At 43.0% G+C, this 18,404-nt stretch overlaps 1 protein-coding gene across 1 annotated transcript in view; it reads right to left on the bottom strand.

Moving 5' to 3' along the window:
- Window positions 1–532: 532 nt before the first annotated feature.
- The window catches only part of PAX9 (paired box 9), a 19,041-nt gene continuing 1,169 nt past the window's right edge, over window positions 533–18,404 (bottom strand). Inside the window, exons 2-4 of the mRNA XM_027880689.1 lie at window positions 17,613–18,239; window positions 15,141–15,280; window positions 533–787 (exon numbers count right to left, since the gene is read on the bottom strand). Of these exons, the coding sequence (XP_027736490.1) occupies window positions 533–787; window positions 15,141–15,280; window positions 17,613–18,239 (1,022 nt within the window). The remainder of the gene's footprint in view (window positions 788–15,140; window positions 15,281–17,612; window positions 18,240–18,404) is intronic.

Genomic DNA, 18,404 nt, shown 5'->3' with positions numbered 1-18,404 from the left:
CATGATAGAAGAATCTGAGAGCCATCTATTGCCTTAGTTCTATATTTGATTACCAAAACCCAACAAAACAACCAAAAATGACCTCTTAATAACAGTGCATTGTATAATCTCATCAATGAAAATGTTGTTCTCTAGGCAATCAACAAACACGTCCCATTTAGCTGCCTTTGCTGATTCAAGGCATAGCAGAATTTTCTGTGGTTATTTTTCTTTATTGATTTTTACACAAATCTAAATAACAATTGCACATTTAGAAAGTTTGTGATGATTAAGAATAAATATGTGTGGTTTGACCAGGAGAGAATGGGACAAGGCTCCATGAGCCCTTTGAGGGACACAAGGTCTTTAAGAGCGCAACACCACACTTCTCTCACTTTCTGATGTTGTCTTCAGCTTTAGCCATCCCAAAAGTCTTACAGGAGACAAGTCACAAGGAGAAATGCCAGGTATCACCAAGACAAAGAGAGCAGTCTGTGAGCTAGGCTCAGGGGATGACAAGCCAGCAAGCTCATGGTGGTCCTGGACTCCTACATCAGAGAGCGGAGGCTGTGACAGAGTGGCTCCCCTCCCTGGCTGTCTGCATGCCCTTGAACGCCAGCGAGGCGGGGATGTCACAACTGTGAGGGGACAACGGGGTGCCTCCAGCATGCTGCCAGCCATGGCTCGCCATGTAGCTAGACGGGGTGGCGCTGTACGTCATGTAAGGTGACACTTGGGCTGGTGTGGCGTAGGGAGGCATGGCTGGTGCCGACACGAAACTGCTGACGGCTGGGAGGCCATTGGGTGCCTGAAAGGAGACAGAAGAGAAAAACATTGCTGAGTAAGACACATCAGATTTGCCCTCAGATGCTGCTGGGGCTTTGTACAAAAACTAGGATGAGTGGCGACACTCAGAGAGCAACCTGTAACCATTCCCTTGAATTTCAGGGGCTCAGTGGCCCCTTCTGCTTATAAGACCAGCTATCACTCTGCAATCTGCACTTCACACTGCTCCCAGTAACCTGTCTCAGACAAAGACCAGCAGCAGATGTTTAAGCAACATACACAGAGAGCAGGGCAGGAACTGTCAAGATTCTTGTACACCTTCCTACCTTCCCGCAAGCTGTTGTTCACAGACGTATAAAAGTTCATGGCTGCATCTAATCATTATGTTTCAGAGCTACTGCTGGAGGGATTTGTGATGAGTTTCTCCCCTCTCTCTCACTAAGCACCTTAATCCACTTGGCAATGAATCCCACAGGTTAGAGTAGGTGGACTGCAATATTTACCCGCTTTTCCCAAATTCTGTGCAGGATGTTGGCCACTCTTGCAGGCCCTGTTGGGCAGTGCTGTGGCAGTTTAAGCTGGGTGTGCAGTGACCACAGCAGAAGAGACTACCCCATCCCAGTGCCTCATCTATCCTGGGGCCAAAAGAGGGTGGGCTCAGCCCTGAGCTGCCACAGCTGGGTGCAGGCACAGATCCCAGAGCAGCACTCCCTGGAGAGAAGAGGAATCCAGCAGCTGGGGGAGGTGGGTACATCTTAAACTCTTGGGTAGCTAGCTGTTTGTTCAGAGCATGAGTCAGAACTATAATAGTAGTATTATTATTATTGATGATGTCTTAAAAATCTGGTTTGTAGGTACTTGGAATTAAAACTTTCAAATATTCTTTGCTCATAGCTCCTCCTGGTTTCAATAGGGCTTCTGTGCACAAAACAATTGCAGGGCTGGGTCCTTTCCTGCAAGCTATTTTCCTAGGTCCTTCCTTAGGCTGGGGAGAAGGGTTTCTATTTAAACAGAGAAGGGAGAGTCCTTCAGTCAGTCATAGTAGGATTTCACAATTAATGACGCCTTATTTAACTAAAAAGCATTTGGTAGTTTATTTCACACCCCGTAAATGTTTCTTCATCACAACAGGCACAAACGAAGATCATTTATCTTGCTTAAGTTTCAATTTGTGTAGTGTTTGTTTTAGGATTTGGGGTGGTATTTTTTTCTCAGAAATGTTTCCTGTCTGAATATGAAGGAAGAGGTATTGATTTAGCAAATCCTGTAGCATCTGCCATTTTTAATCAGCTGGTACAACTGGACCTAACCTGAATAGTGCAAAGTTAAGAAATGAAACAGACCTTTGTGTCTGCTAAAACTTCACATGGTGATAACATTTCACTTGTTCAATTTCTGTCTGGATTGCATCTGCCTGAAATTTCCAGTATTTAGCTTCATAAAGGGCACTGGCCTGCTTTCAGGGTCATGAGTTTCCTACCAATGTAACTCAAGGTAACCAATGAACTTTGCCAGTTCCACTGGCTGGACTATCCTCTCATTGTCACATGGAAAACCAAGCACTAATTCTGCTGTACAGCAATCTAAAACAGCAGGAAACAGTGATGGGATCCCAGGCACAAGCCTCCAATAGGAATATTAATCAGTATAAAACACACAGCTGCAGTAGCAATGTAATTGTCATTCTAAATCCATAAACACTTTGTTGAAGCTGAACTTGCCATATTCTTTTGAAAATCTGATTATGTGATCTGACCTTCAACTCCAATTACACATCCCCTACTGTGTCTCAGAATTACGCTTTAGCTTCAGCTCTAAATATCAGTGTTTGCAACAATACTAATTAATGTAAATCTGAAAATAATTGCATTGTAAATCAGAACAATTCTTGTATCACATGGAAAATTATTTCATTGAAATTACTGAAAAGTAAAAATTGTGACCAGCCCTAAAAAGCTGCTAATCTCCAAACCTCTTCCAATGTGTAAACATGAAACAAGAATGAGCACATCTCCGTTTTTCCTAACAAGCACCAACAAAAAGCTTTGCACAGAGGCAATAGAGCTTTTAAAGCCAGTTGTAACAGTGGGATATCAAGAGCCACAACCAAACATATTCTGCACAGAGAAGTACAAAAACCCTGAAGGGGTGGGTACTGGAAGGAGAAAAGACATGAAGCCTCATAGCCATTCAGACAGCACAAACCCCCAGCTTCAGAAACTCAGAAGAGTATTTTTGGACTCTAAGAAACTATACTGTTCCTCAGGCTTTCCCACTGCCAAGGAGCCTGGTACCAAGAGGGGGGCTCAAGCCTGTGCCTGGAAGCCCCATTTTAAGTAGGATTCCTCACTAGGAGTGGTCACGTCCCACCAACCCTTGGTTGTACTTTTGAAAGGATTCCTCCTAGGCTGCAAAGGAGGCACATGTACCTCCAGCCTCTTGTGTTGTCACTGCTGCTCTCCACCACAGAAAAGGATGGGAAAAGCCACAGAGAGGAGAAAATATTTCCCATATGTTGTACAGACTACCATGCTGTAGGATGCTCTCCAACCTCTAGGCACATCCTCTTGAAGCTGCTCTTTAGAAAAGGCAAATGCTCTAACATATTCTCATCTGAGGAAAAACACAACTGTAAATGCATCCTTCAAATCTGTGCACAGTGTTGCATTATGCTAAGTCAAAATACCACTTGATGTAATCACTTTGTCAAGCACCACCACAGGCTAAGAGTACACCGGTAGAGAAATGCAAATTTTGGTCCTCAGCAAATCACTTCCTCCTGCGTACAATGCTGTGTCCAGGAGAAAAAAAAAATGAAAAATTTTTTTTAAAAATTAAAAAAAAAAGTTCCGTGGAGATGATGACTGTGTCTGTACATGTAAATAAAACAGACCAGGACAAATTCTTTGGCCCTAAAGCTGAGCAGCACCATGCAACACCCAGTCCCTCAGCTAACCTCTCTTCTGCCAGAATTGGGGTGACCTTATCCACACAGCCTGCGAGGCAGGGTCCCTGGACTGTTCCCTGACCAGCCCCGAAATGGGGCACTGTCTGGCTATGTGCTAGTGGGCACAGGCTAAATCTGTGCCCACAAGGCATCTCTTTGCTGGTCCACCAGTGTTTGAGCCCCTGTCCCAGCCTCCTGTAGCTCCTACAGACAAGGCTGCCAGGACTTCCTTAGCAATCAGAAATTGATCGCTTTTCATGATTTGATGCAAATCTGAGCTCCTGAACAGCTCACAGTAATGCAGACATTATTGATAAATATTTTATCAATAGGCATTGTTGATAAATATTTAATTCAATAACACGTGTTGCATGGCCTTATAGCTCAAATTAAAATAAAAGTCTCTGAACTATAATTATTGGAGAAGTCCAATTTTCTTACTGAATTATACTGGAGGTGCTAGTTGGATATTGGTTGATAAAAATATGGGACTTGACTAAAGATTCACTAGTTTGTGTAAAAGCTTAATTTAAAGCAATACCTATCCTGATTTATAACAGCCAGAAGAATCCTTTAACACACACACACACTCACACACACACACACACACACCCTCACACCCACATACACTTATTCAAAATACAACTGTGACTACAGTTGGTTTTATAGTATCTATTTAGAATGTGAGAAAGCTACTGAGAGTAGGATGTGGAAGCAGTTTTGTAGGGACCACCAGTTGCAACATGTTAGAGGCCGACAACACTGGAAAGCTGTTGTCGCTGCCTCACTGAATTGGTGAATCATTCTTACTTTTGTTCCACTGCTACAAAGCTTTACCACTCAAACCCATGATTCTGTGGATGCCAGAAGGTGCTCACAGCCAAGCAGGCGTCACTAGGATGGGTAGGAACTGGCCCAGCACAGAGCGTGGTTCTACTTCAGAGGAGGTTTGAGCCATACCCACAAAGTAGTCAAAGGACTACTCTGACCCAAATTAAAAGATGAGGGGATAGAGAAAACCTCCTCTTACGTGATTTAAAACTATGTTACTCAAAAAAACAGAAAAAGAAAAAAAAAAAAAAAACAAAAAAACACAACCCTCTGATTTTCATCCCTTTCATCTGTGAAGAACTTGACCCAATAGCTTCAGCTGCAAGAGTTTTTGGTTCTTAACAGCTTTAGATATAAAGTGTAAGTTATCAGAAAGGTTGAATCTGGTCCGTCAATCTGGCACTTTCTACAAACACGATATTCAGTTAAAACAAATGGAGGGGATTAAGTTCCATGATCATGTATATACTGGATGAATAATTCACCCTGTATATTTATTATATGCATTATTTCAATCAGAGGAAATAAACATCAAAATCTAAACATTCATAATTGGGAGTGCAAGAACCCCATGGTATTTATGGATTTTTAAAACCCTTAGAGCTTGTTTTAAGTGCAGAGGTTCTTGAACCTGGTTTTTAAGTTTTATAAATATTTTTCTTCTTAATTTAAACCTTCACTTTTCAGGGGAAATCTAATTTTTTTAAGCAAACAAACAAACATGTAGCTCTAACTGAGCAAGAGCTCCTGCCATGCAAGAGATAAGGGTTCCTGTCTGAAGGTGCTTACTCTGAGGTTTCCACAAAGATCAGAGAGAAACATTTGTTCTGAATTGCTGCTTCTGTCAGTGTTTTGAGGCAACTGATGGAATAACAATATCCAAATTTTAGGGCTGTATTCAAAACCTAGAACACATGACCTCCCACTGATTCACAACTTCAGTTAAGAGTTCACGCAAAGATACCAGTAAAACACCAGCGGTTGGGTCAGAATCACGATTTGTGTCTGGTGCCTTTCTGAGGAGTTGCTGCTGATACATGCCAATGACAGTGAAAGGCATATGCAGGCCAGAAATCAAAGCCATGATGCTCATAATGCCTCGCTTTAGGTCACATAAAACGATGCTGCTGAAACAAGGAGACTGCACATATTTTCATCAGTTAAGGAGTTGGCTCAGTAGCTTTAATGGATGAAATCTGTAGTTTTAGTCAGTTTAGATACAATACTAACTGGAGACAAGTTTTTGTTGTCATTGTTTTCAGTCTGTTTGGGATTTGCAACACAGAGGAGTGGGTGGATGAAAAACAAGTCTAGAACCAAGCTCGTGTGGGAATGTCCTTGGAACAAATGATTTCCATTAGCTGTTTGGACTCCTAAAAGTCAAACAATTCCAACCCAAAGTAACCACCACACACACCTTGATTTCTGTTATGAAGATTATGCTTATATGTACAGCTTCAGTGTCCTTTCTCCTGCATGGTAAGGAGAGACAAGGTACAAGCTTTCTGGACAAACTTTCCAATGAATCCACACGAGACAAACTACTTTGGTTTTTTCTGCTTTTTTCTGCCTTTTTCTGCCTTCACAGAGGAATAGAAAAGCTAGATTCCACTTTCTATCATTATAGTATAAATTCAAGTTCTATATTGTAATGAATTACCATTATTTTTGTTTGTTTCATCCCCTTTGTTACTTTTCCTTCTCTGACTTCTGCTTCCTAGATATGTGTTCTCTCAGTATCAAAATTAGACCATCTCCCATGTTCCCTTCTCAAGACGCTTCTAAATGTTTCAGAAAATGACGCAGAGTTGCAGCATTCAAAATCACTGACTTGTATTTAGGTTAGCTGTCATTAACAGCATTAATGTAAATTATCTCATTTCAGGGGTTCACAAATACAAATGACAGCAGATTTGATGCCATGAGTGGATGTCACCTCATAGCACTCATATAAGAGTGTCCAAAAGAATGTAAATGTTTCTTCTTAAAGTTATTATTAACAATTATTCCAATTACTTGTCCATGGTAATATAATTGTTACAATATTTTATTAAATAGATTATTTATTGCATAGACCAGAAGTGCATGCTTGGTAGTAGTCTAAATAAATTTTTTAAAAAAAATAAATAAATAAAACCTTTCTGTAGAAACAGCATAGGCTTCAAAGCTTGATTTACCTCATTCACCAGCCCTGATAAGCCTGGACACTGACTCAGCCCAAAGTCCCCTGCTGCAGTCAGCAGAAGTTCAGTCTGTGTCATGGCTTAGGAAACACACCTCTAGTGAATAAGGTTGCTCTTTTGTATGTATTTCTCAATTCTAACACTGACTTGGATGCAATGAATCCTTCCTGTCCTTGAATCAGCAAGCTCAGCATATTGCCTTCATCCTCCAGCACAGAGCTTTTCCCTGAGAGCAAGTGAAACAAATCTGCAGAGATACCACAGGTGCCTTACTGGGAGCAGCAGCTCCCTAGCAAAGTGGAGTGCTGGCAGTAGCTTCCTCTTCAGGCATGCTACTGAAGCTCCACAGAGAGACAGACACCCTCTCACTGCTGGTTTTTCAAAATGAAAACCTCAAAACAATTTCTGCAGATGATGAATCTTTTCTGAATGTCCTGAAAATACAGTCACAAAGTAGCTACCACGGAAGTCATTTTTCCCGCAGCAATAGAAAAGCATAGCAGGGAACAGAGTTCAATCTCTAGTCCTTCCATCAAAAGAGCAAATTACCATTAAAACCCAGAGAATATCTTATGTTCATAACATGTTCATCCTATGTTCTTAGTGACATGCACATAACCAGTCAAAAAGGTTATGGCAACAAGACTAGGAGCAATCAAACACAAACTGCAGACATCAAGGCAGCAAACATGCTAAATTTCCCTTTTTAATTGGGGGTTAAGTATGATTTATAAATCAAACCAATATATGGGATCCCAAGGGATCCCATAAACAAATTTTCCAAGTAAAACAGCAGCAGCAGGCCTGTAATGGAAGTGCCATTTAGGAAAATGGATTACCAAACAATCCAAGAAATACACCTATGCTTTTTTAAAGGTTTTTAAATTAATAACCTTTAAAAGTATTTTTGTAGAAATTGTAGTAAACTAAAATAGAGCTAAATTCTGAAGCTGCAGTTCAGTGCTACACCATCACTTAGAAAAATTACATGATTCTACAAACAGTTGTTCAGCCCTGCATTCCACTAAAATAATGTGCCTACACAGGTAAGTCAGAGTTACCTAAACAAAGAGGATTACAAAAGTGAGCACTGAATATATTTCCCCAGCTTATGATAATACTTTTTATTATAATGTTTTTAAGAATGCGATAAAATTGCTTAGTTATATGTGAATAACCCAGTCAGAATTTACCCTGCATAGCAAGGTCTGTTTTTTATAGTGCAGGAAAAGTTTCTTGCAAAAATATTTTTGTCTTAGACTATACACCCATATTTTTAGGTGAATGAACTTATTTTATTGAACATATTCCCCCTTGATTTTCTAATAATTTCACTGCAAGCAGCAGGGAATAAAACAGACTCTTAAAAATTACAACATTGCCATTAAATAATTTTGACACCCAAAAAATTTTCAACAGAAGGGGTAATATTTTGTAGGTAGGATATTACTTAGAAACATATGCCATTATTTTCACGAATGAAGAGTGGTGATACATCAGAATTGAGAAGCTTTTAAAAATAACACATGGGCAAGGGTTTTGGAGTTGGCCTGTTGCTCAGTTGAGCTGCATTGATTTCCAGAACACTAAGCTTTGAAAAATGGAGAGAGATCTTTCAAGAATGCATAATTACAGTATTTCTCTTTCACTATAAATTGTGGGAAGCAATGCTGGTATTCTAGCTGAAGTCAGAATTAGAACAGAGTTATTTTCATGCCCGAGTGCTCCAAGATCCCAAAGATTATTAGCTACCCAATCTTATACAATATCTCTTAAAAAGATGCCATTTTCTTTACAGCTATTTCTCCTGTTATTAAATTCAACATATAACAATGTTGCATATAACTGCACAAGAAAATCACACTACTTCCTTCTAAAATAAAGTTCATTCCTTTAATAATGAGCAGATCCCATTCCCTAAATTTAATGTGCATTTTTATTAATTTAAAGTTGTTTCCTTTACTTATAGGCATCCCCAGCTGCACTGAATAACAGAGAAATCAGATAATATCAATTGAGTGTTTTAACTGTAGTTGGGACATGCATCAAGATCACTCTTAATTATATTTTCTTATCAAGTTTTAAATCTCAGCCTCTTCAGGGAAATAAAATCCCAGGTTTGGAAATAGTAATGGTAACTTGAATTTATACACCGTCACAAATCCTTTCCTAAAGGAGCCAGGGGCATTTTATGCCTTTTCCAAATCAAACTACAGCAGGAAAAAAAAAAAAAAAAAAAAAAAAAAAAAAAAAAAAAAAAAAAAAAAAGAAAAATAAACAAAAAACCCCAAACCAATCAAACAAAAAAAAGACAAACAAATAAACAAAACCCCAAAGAACCCCCACTTTTTCTCTGAGACTGAGGAATCTACTACAAAAAGCAACAGAGAAAAAGAGAGGTAGGAGAAAAAGGCATGGTGGATGCAAGGCAGACAGAGATTGTTGTAAAATCTAAGTATATTCCAAAGGAAAAGAGATGAGCGAGGGTTTCCAGTCCTTTTTCAGGAGCGGGATGGGTTTAGACAGCTTTCACAGTGAAACAAGATCTACCACATACAGTACACAAAGCACACACTAATATGTCCATCTAAAATGTCTCCAAACGTAGATTATTGTGCCAAGTCTTTACATGCACTGAATGGTTGCTCTCCTTTCATACTCCAGATTAAGAAGGATGATATCAATGGAAGTCACTGCCTTTCCAATGAAGTTGCTAGATCTTGGGGTATGTTCTGTTTAACAAATCTCCCAGCCAGACTATCTCAAAGTGGAGTGAAAACAGATTCTGGTTGCTGTGAGCACAAAGCTTGATTCTGATGACGAAGATGCAACTTAAGTCTCCTTTATACATATATACTGTTCTTACGAGGACAATAGGAAAGCACAAAAAAAAAAATCATGTCATATAAGCAAAGTCCTTTGAGTGAGAATTAACAACAGATTCCCATAGTTCTAGAAGAGATTTGCACAATAATTCCCCTTGGTATTTTGGCCAAATCTGGAGTTGTGCAAGGCACACATGGACATTGAACAAGCAAATACACTGGAAGGAATAAACATTTGTTCTTTCTACTCCGTTTGTTAACACTATAATGTATTATTGAAAGGTCCTATGAAAAATGTCTTCTTAATATTATGTATCTAACAATGTAATTTCAATATGGCGTTGTTTGGATGAAATCAAGGTTGGAAGAGGAAACTTACAGACACTTCAAAGGGGTCCTTGATGGCTAGAAGCTAGAAAAATGCGGGGTCAACCTAGCAAAATCCCCACTTCGCCCTGTTCAGGGATAGCCAAAACAGCAGTCTCCTATGTCTAACAAATCTCTGATACTGCAGAGGCAGTTATTGGGAAGCTGGTAAACTAAGGAGGGTGAAATCACAGTCCATTGATTGTTGAATGCCTGTGGTCATTATGAGTAGATATGTAGGCAATTCCTAAAAGCTGAACAATTGCCAAAACAGACAAATTCAAATGCACCGTACAGTCTTTATATACTTGCCAATATACTGCAAGAACCAGAAGACTGAACAGATAAAGATCTAATCCCCCTGCTCCAGGCACTCTGCTACATGGCTGTGATAGGTATCTGCCATCACTCTCGCTTTACAGACCCTGCTCCTGTTTGTCGTGGCAGAGCTCCTGCCTGGTTGGTTCCCTTTGAGCAGAGGGTGCTCAGAGTGCAGTTTGAGTGTCGTTGTACCATTCACTCACCTCTCTGACTTTCTTTATTAGTTTCATCCAGGTGGAGTGCCCTGAAGCCATGTGGGTTGGTGGGCAGGGCACTGTGTTTTGGCCGTGGAAGCAGGTGGCCAGTAAGAGGCAGGTCTCACAAATGGGGTTCGAATGGGGTGCCATCCAGATCACCTGGGAAGGAATCGGGTGCATGTAGTGGGATCAGCTCGTCCCCCTCACCCACAACATGCAATGACATGGATGCCTAAACCCTGAGCAAGCCACCTTAGTGACAATATTTTAATAACAGGCCTGGTCTAGAGATCCGAGTGAGAGTGACACAGAACCAGTCTCCAAGCCAAGGTCTGAACCCCTGCACCAGACTCTGCTAACAATGCTGCTAGGTACTACGGCAAGAAAGCAAATAAGCACCTGTCCTTAACAGCATCACCCCCGCCTCCCGCCTGGGTGTGACTGAGGAGCAGTAGGTCCAGACTTCTATCACAGATAGATTTTGCACAGACTCATAGCAGGAATCCAACTGGCTGCATCCTGAGTTAGAATATAGAATACCATAATTTATATTTTCAATTAATAACCTGTGTAGGAGGATCATGTAATTGGCCATAACATTTAAGGTTACATTTTCATCTTATTCACAAAGAATTTACCATATGTTGTGAGTGCTAAGCACTGCAGATACAATTACAGACGTGTGGCCACCAAATACACAATTCATTGTTCATCTAGAAATGAACAAAATCAGGAACTAAACATCTACATTGCCTACATTTTCTCTGCAAATAATTGTCCAGAATTGCACTCATAATTATATGCAACCACTTGCCCTAGAATGGAGCCTTCCCTTCATGTGCTTACAGCATGTGGAGCTCATGATCCCCAGCCAGAACACAGCCAAAGGGCAGGGAGAGATATCCCAGCAAAGCTGAAAAGTCAAGCCCCTAACAGCTGATGAAGTTCAGCTGAGACAGACATGAGGTAGTTGCTGCTTAGGGTTTTGCCCAGTATGTCAGAGGAAGACTTCACTCAAACTGTGTTCACAAGCCATTCTGAATTAGGAGGATTGTTTTCTGTAGCTCCAGTAGGTTTGGGGTCAGGCCTATGAACAACGTACCATCTCCAGGAATGAGCTTGCAATAAGCACTTGCTCTTAGACCCCCCAGTTACAAGCTTTTTCCCACTAATGAGTATCAGCTCCCTTTGCAATGTGCACATCTGCTTCCCACAATGCACACAGAAAGTAATTCTGAAAAAGAAATTATTTCCAAGCTATTTGCCTCTCAGCAAGTCATACAGACATACGTCAGATCTTCTGCATTTTCATACATGTGTAAATTCAGACCACAATTTTTTCTGTTTGCACACCCATGATGTTAGTCCAGCAAGTCACAAACATCAGATGTCTGAAAACTGCATTTTAAATATGAGACATGTTTATCAAGTGCTTTCATTTCAAATGCAGGGTACAAATGGGTTTGTGTTGCAGTCATTTCAGCTAGTTTTTTCTTAATGCAGCTGTCAGTACAAACTGTGTAATGCAAAAAGTACTCAGAATATTCACCCATCGTATCAATAGTGTAGAAGCCGCTCATCGCCACGCTGGATGTGCCTCTCTATATAAATACTGCAATATAACTGAGCTCTGTATGAAATGTGTATGACATAAAACTGCCAAGCTCTAAGAAAAATCTGGTTTCTTTTCCAGTTTCTCTGATTAACCATCACCCTGTTTGCAAAGTCATATGACAAATTTGTGACTACGATGCACCAGGAAAATTATGCAATTGCTTACGTATAAATGACAGCCTGGAACATCAGGTAACTAAAACTGAATAGAAAGTTGACAAGACACCTCTGTGTCTTGGGGAATTTCCTGGAGAATCTTTTGTACAGAATCATAGTCTGCTTTTAAATCCCGAAACCCAAATACTGAACAACATCACAAACAAAAGCCCTGGAGACACCAGAAAATTCATAATACTTAAAGTGAAAAATATTCTGCATCCAGAAGTTGAGTTACATGTTAAACTAATGTGGCTGCATATTGTTGAGGCAAAAATGTGAAGTCTTCCTGCTTTTTTTTGTGGGTGCATTCCCACTGATCTGTGGGGCAAGGACTGAAATGTAGCCATAGGAACCCTTGGAGAGGCCAGTCTTGGCTGCTGCTTGACAAGTCTGGGAGGTCAGAAAACCTAAGATAAACATGCACACTTGATTCCCTGCTGCTCTACCATTGCAGGTACCTCTGATTTTGGTAATACAGACACAAAACTGGATTATAGAACATTCACTTCTCTTCTCTTGGGGAAATTTGACGTCTACCTCCTGAAGATCCAGCTTTTGTAATAAGCTTTGCCCAAAGTAGATGAAGAAAATAGCATTTACACTGAAGTACACAGACAGAACCTACTTCACCGTGGTCCTTTCGGCAAATAAATTACGCCTAAGGCTTCCTCATTTTTATACAACTATTCCAGTTACCCCTTTGCTAGATTCACGCAACTGAACCAGTGTTCTCTCCTGTCCACAGCTAATTTATTTACACCCAAAACAGTACACATTGCAAGAGACCACATAGAGATCCAAGGACATCAGAGTCTTTACTGTCACAGTCACTGCAGACTCACTGCACTTCAGCTGATGGACAGCTAGTAAGTCAGTGCTATGTGCAGCAAGAATTTTATTCATAAATTTCACTTTGCATTGGCTGGAACAAATATTTTGGAAAAAAAGAATGTGGCAAAAATGCAAAAAAGTCACATTATAACATCCTTTTTTGAATTTATTTTTTTTTCTGGGTACATTCTAAATTAGTAAGCTAGTGAATTTGTGACAGACAAAGCAATTAATGCACATTTGAATGAATTCTCTGGAAAACAAGTCTGAATACTACATGAATAGACTGGTCTATACATTAGAACTTTCCAAAGCCAAATTATGTTTACACATATTATTACAAGGAAGGAGCCGGGGAGAATCTCCTCTGTATTTTCCTTTAGTGAGTAGGATTCTGAATATGGCTTGTCTGCCCTTTTAAACTCTCTGGACAATGTATTTTGATAAATGAATTCCAGTTTATTAATAAAAATTTGCTCCATTTTTAAATAGTAAGTATGTTTAAATTACATTTATCAGATGATTTTTCAGATTGAACAAAACATTAAGACTGGTACTGACAATAGAATACTGATATATTATGAAGACTAAATCGTATATATTGAAAGATTTAAAGAAAAAGAAAAATAAAAGATAAAAAATTAGTTTCCAACACCAGCATTGAAAATAACCCGATTTACATAACATTGTTCCTCTACACACCTGTTGAAATGAGATCCAACAGAGGCAATGGTTTAGAGCCTATGAGCAAGATCCTGTGAATATTTCAGCAGGATTGTATGCAGAAGGCCCAGACAATGAAGTCTCAGTACAGCCGTTCTTACAGAATAGTGACAAGCTATTTCCATTATGTTTAGTAAGACTGCTAACACTTGTTTTCATCTTTAAAGAAAATTGTACAACGAGGAGTATTCACTCTAAATCTAACTCTAATCCTATCTTTAACCATACAGTCACCACTATACTACAAAATGCATTATTTGTGATATAATATGAAATTAACAGAATATAATGGGATAATAGAAAAATGTAATACAAAACAAACAGGATAGCATTAAGGGTGGTGTATTGTTTATGTGTCATAAAATGGCTGTTCACTTTTAGGGTCTATAATATTTCTCACTCTGCCTAATTCACTTCTTTGCAAGCGTTCCCACAGTTTGCGATCCACATCTTGAACGTGAAAGAGTATGATTCAGCTACTCTCAGCACCAAACACGAGCTACAAAAGTCTCCTTGACATGGAATCTGAAACCAGACACAGAACTCGGAAAATATGTCCAAAACCTCCATCTTTGAATGGCAAAAACGCTAAGCAGGAATCGTGGGGTTTCCTTAACTTGGTTATAAGTGCAACAACCGAGTGGCTGGGAAGTCACTGTGTCTAAAAGACCTCTGGTACGTTTTGAAATGTTTCCATCACACGGAAATAACGTTTTCAAAACCTGTGCTTTCCCAACGAGTAACAGTTGAGTCTTTTATAGCTCTTCTCCTGGCGTGGGATTTGATTAGCAAGTACAAAGATTTAGACAGATTTATTAAGTAACAGTTATATTGTGTTGTAATTAAAACGTAGGAAATTCACCATCTACTTAAGCGTTTAAAAATGCTTAATGTAGGAAGCAATTACACCTCACTTTCAAATTATTCCCCTGCCCACAGAGCACGCTGAGGACAGAGCAAAACGCGGCTTTAAGGGTGGCGGCGACTGCGGGACGTGCCCGCTGTCCCGGCCGAGGCGGGGGCAGAGCCCCGGCAGGCGGCGCGGGGGTCGGTGGCGGCGGTTCTCCAGAGCCTGCTGTGCGAGGGCAGCCCGGGGCGGCTGGGACGCGAGAGCTGCCACCCCGCCAGCCCTCCGCCGGCCGGCAGCCTCTGGCCGGGAGAAAGGCGGGCTGGGTGATGCCGGGGGCCGCAGCCGCCGGGCCGAGGGAGGGAGCGGAGAGAGGAGCGGAGGAGAGAGCTAGGCTCTTTCCCAACGTCGCATGTCTTTGCAAACCAAAACCGAGGGAAGTCCGGCACCGGCTCCAAACCGAGGGGCGGTAGCCTGAGGCCGAACTCAGGGGACCTGTGCATCACCGCCCGCCCCTCCCTCTCTCTTTACCTGGCTATACTTGGCCTCCTGCTCAAGGGAGCTCTTCTCCAACCCGTTCACGGAGTGCTGGGCCGGCGGGTGGAAGCTGTTTCGGCCCAGGCTGCTCCACTCCTCCACCTTGGGGCTGGGGTAAGGCGACGTGTCGCTCACTGCTGGAAAACAAGGGAGGGGAAGAGGGAGTTAGATGCGGAGGCCGGGATGGGGAGATGGAGATGGCTTTGCCTCGGGATGGAGACGGCTCCCTCTCCCCGCGGGACGCGATCTGTGGGGCACAGCTAATGAAAAGTCGGTCCCTTGCCCGCCACACCTCGCTGAGCCTCCTGGGAGCCTCTGGAGAGGGTGATCCGCGGACAGAAAGGAGTCGGGTCACTCTGTGACAGCGATCACCAGCCGAGCCCAGAGCCGGCTGGGTCCCTCGTTCCCGCGTTCCCTTACAGGCGGGATAGAGTGCCACCAGGAACTTGTCCCTCGGGATCTCCTAAGAAGAATTTACGGCAATCGCCTAAGAAGGATTTACGGCAATCGCCTCGTGGGTATTCGTATGTGAGTCAGAGGACAAACGATACTCCTGTTAGAAAAAGTCCTGAAACGGGTGCAGATAAACTGGTCTCAAAACAAATTTGGAGGGGAAGGGAGGGTGGGAAGCAACACAACCAAGAAAAGAAAACACAGAATTAAATAGATAAAATAAATAATTTTTTAAAAAATAAAAAGGAAAATTAAAGGAGGAAAATAAGAAAGAAGGGAAGAAAAGAGATAACACTCCTATTCTTCGCAAGGGCATTAGTCGTGGTAATAGAATACCGGGATGCTTTGCAGGCGGACAAATTCCCCGAGCCCCACCGTAAGCCCGGCGCGGGGGTGGGGGAGGGGGAAGCCCTCCCCCGAGCCCCGCGCTCGGCCGCATTGGAGCCGCCGTGGGAGGGGGTTTTCCCGCGACACCACCTCTCTCGGCCCCTCGCCGGGCTGAGGAAAGGCACAAATCTGAAGTTGTCTTAAGAAATTGAGCTCTCTCAGTGAGCGCCCTTTTCTGCTGATCTCACACTTTCCCATGAATAGGGGCTTCCTTTCCGTGTCAGCAAGGTCAGTTTATCCTATAAATCAAGGGCGAACAGCCCCCATCTGCGGCACTGGCCATTCCGCAGCCCCGGCTCTCTGATGGGAAGGGGAGGGGGGAGATTTCACACTGCAGAAAGATGTGTGCCGCTGAGAGGGCCGAGGGAGACGGGGCAGATAGCGGGGCACCCGGCAGCAAAGCCAGAAGCCTGCTTACCAATATGGTGTTAATAAAAGACGAACTAACTTAAAAAAAAAAAAAAAATTAAAAAAATCAATTTCTCATGTGAGAGAAGAATTAGAACATTCTTTTTAATGTTCATTGCCAACACTACCTCTCCCCAGCATAGAGCAGGGATTTCCAGGCGTGTATTTGTTGAAGTTAATTCAGAAACAAGCACAATTTTTGTGCCAGTGTGGTCTGAGGATAAAGTTTATACTGTGAAGGGCAAAGAAGGACAAAACTTATGTTTTTTGTATGCATGAATATAAATAAAACATACTTATGTATGTGTATTGCTTGAAAAGATACCACCTTTCTGAAGAAATAAAAAGAAAATTATTTTGCAATGCCTAAAGGATCGTTTTGCACTTGAAATGTTGCTGGAACAGGACTGTTGCTGTTAAAAACACAGTGAAAACAGAAATCACAGCCCCCAGTCCTACCCCCCCACTACGTGTGAGAGAAGAGTGAGACATAGAGATGGCTTTAGGCGAAGGTTTTTTTGAACAGTTGATTTAACCACTTTCACTGTTAGTTCACTGGCAGAGACCGAAATGGAAAAACCTCCCTTTTTTTGCAGCAAAGCATAGCAAGCGGCCGGGAGACGCGACGCAGTTTCCAGGCAAAGAACAGAAAGATGGAAGGGGTAAAAGAGACAAATCTTGGGGCTTTGGTTTTCCTGGACCACCGCTTCGGAGGAAAATACAACATAGAATGAAAGCAATTAGGTGACATTTGAACTTCCTGCCGGAGCAAATTTGGCCTGATTGCGAAAACTACAGAAAACGGATTTCTTGGTAACGCCAAGGCGGCGCCCGTGACTGAAGGGCGGCAGAGAGCCTCAGTCAGGACCAGGACAGGACGGGACCGAGTGAGCCCTGGTGCCGCCGCACCGCAGGCTGTTCTCTCCGGCCAGGGTCGCCACTTCCCGGGTCAGAGCGGCGGCGGTGACGGTTGCTGGTCCGCCTGCAGTCCATCCCAGGACCTCTGGTCTGCCTACGTTCTGAGACACATTCTCGAGTAAGCTCACTGCGCGGCCCACGCTGGGGAAAACGCCAGAGGTTTCTCGAATCAAACCACTATAACCACCTCCCGACCCTCGGAGAGGAAGGAGCCCAGGAGCAGGGGACCGAAACGCTTCGGCCCTATCTGACCTGCGGCCCCAGGTCCCCCCCTTTGCCCCCGCACCACCACCTCCTCACCTTGGTCTGTGATGGATCGGATCCCCAGGATGTCCGTCACCGAGTGAGAGGACGGCCACGTCCTGGGCATGGCCATGGTGCTGGGGATCGTCGGAACTCCGGGAGGGGAGGACACCTTGGCTCCTGCAGCAGCGATGGGGCTGGGATAGGGGTAGATGTGATTGTAGGGCAGAGCAGGCTGTGGGGGCGGCTGGTGCTGCTTGTAGGACTCGTAGTGACTCTGCTGAGACAGGTTCCCGATTTTGTTCCGGAGGATGCGGCTGATGGAGCTGACCGATGGCACGTTGTACTTGTCACATACGCCATCGGCCAGCAGGCGATCCCGGATCTCCCAGGCGAAGATGCCCGGATCCCTTTGTTTGTAGGTCCGGATGTGTTTTACCACCGTGGGAGTGGTGACCCGAGGCTTGCTGCCTCCGATAGCCCCAGGTAGGATGGAGCCGGTCTCGTTGTAGCGAGCCAGGATTTTGCTGACACAGCCGTGGGAAACGCGGAGCTGCCGGCTAATGTCGCACGGCCTGATACCCAGTTGCGCCAGTTCCACAATCCGCAGCCTGATGGCATTGGGCAGGGGTCTCCCGTTGACAAACACCCCTCCGAGCTGATTCACTTCCCCGAAGGCAGGTTCTGCAAGAAAATGCACACATACAGCTGTCGGACATGGCGAATGGCTCAGAAGGGGGCGTCTGAGCCGTTCCTCATCGCAGACAGATGTCACAGGCAGGGACCCCCCGGTCACTCCATGCACGCTTCTTTATAACAGTGAGATGCTCCCGAAATTGAAGAGGGGCA

The sequence above is a fragment of the Empidonax traillii genome, unplaced genomic scaffold, assembly GCF_003031625.1.
Source record: "Empidonax traillii isolate 1590-97213 ecotype Southwest subspecies unplaced genomic scaffold, ASM303162v1 scaffold74:size2480735, whole genome shotgun sequence".
Classification (NCBI taxonomy): Eukaryota; Metazoa; Chordata; class Aves; order Passeriformes; family Tyrannidae; genus Empidonax; species Empidonax traillii.
The sequence above is the reverse complement of the archived record's forward strand: the minus strand, read 5'-3'. Positions and strand labels throughout refer to the sequence as shown.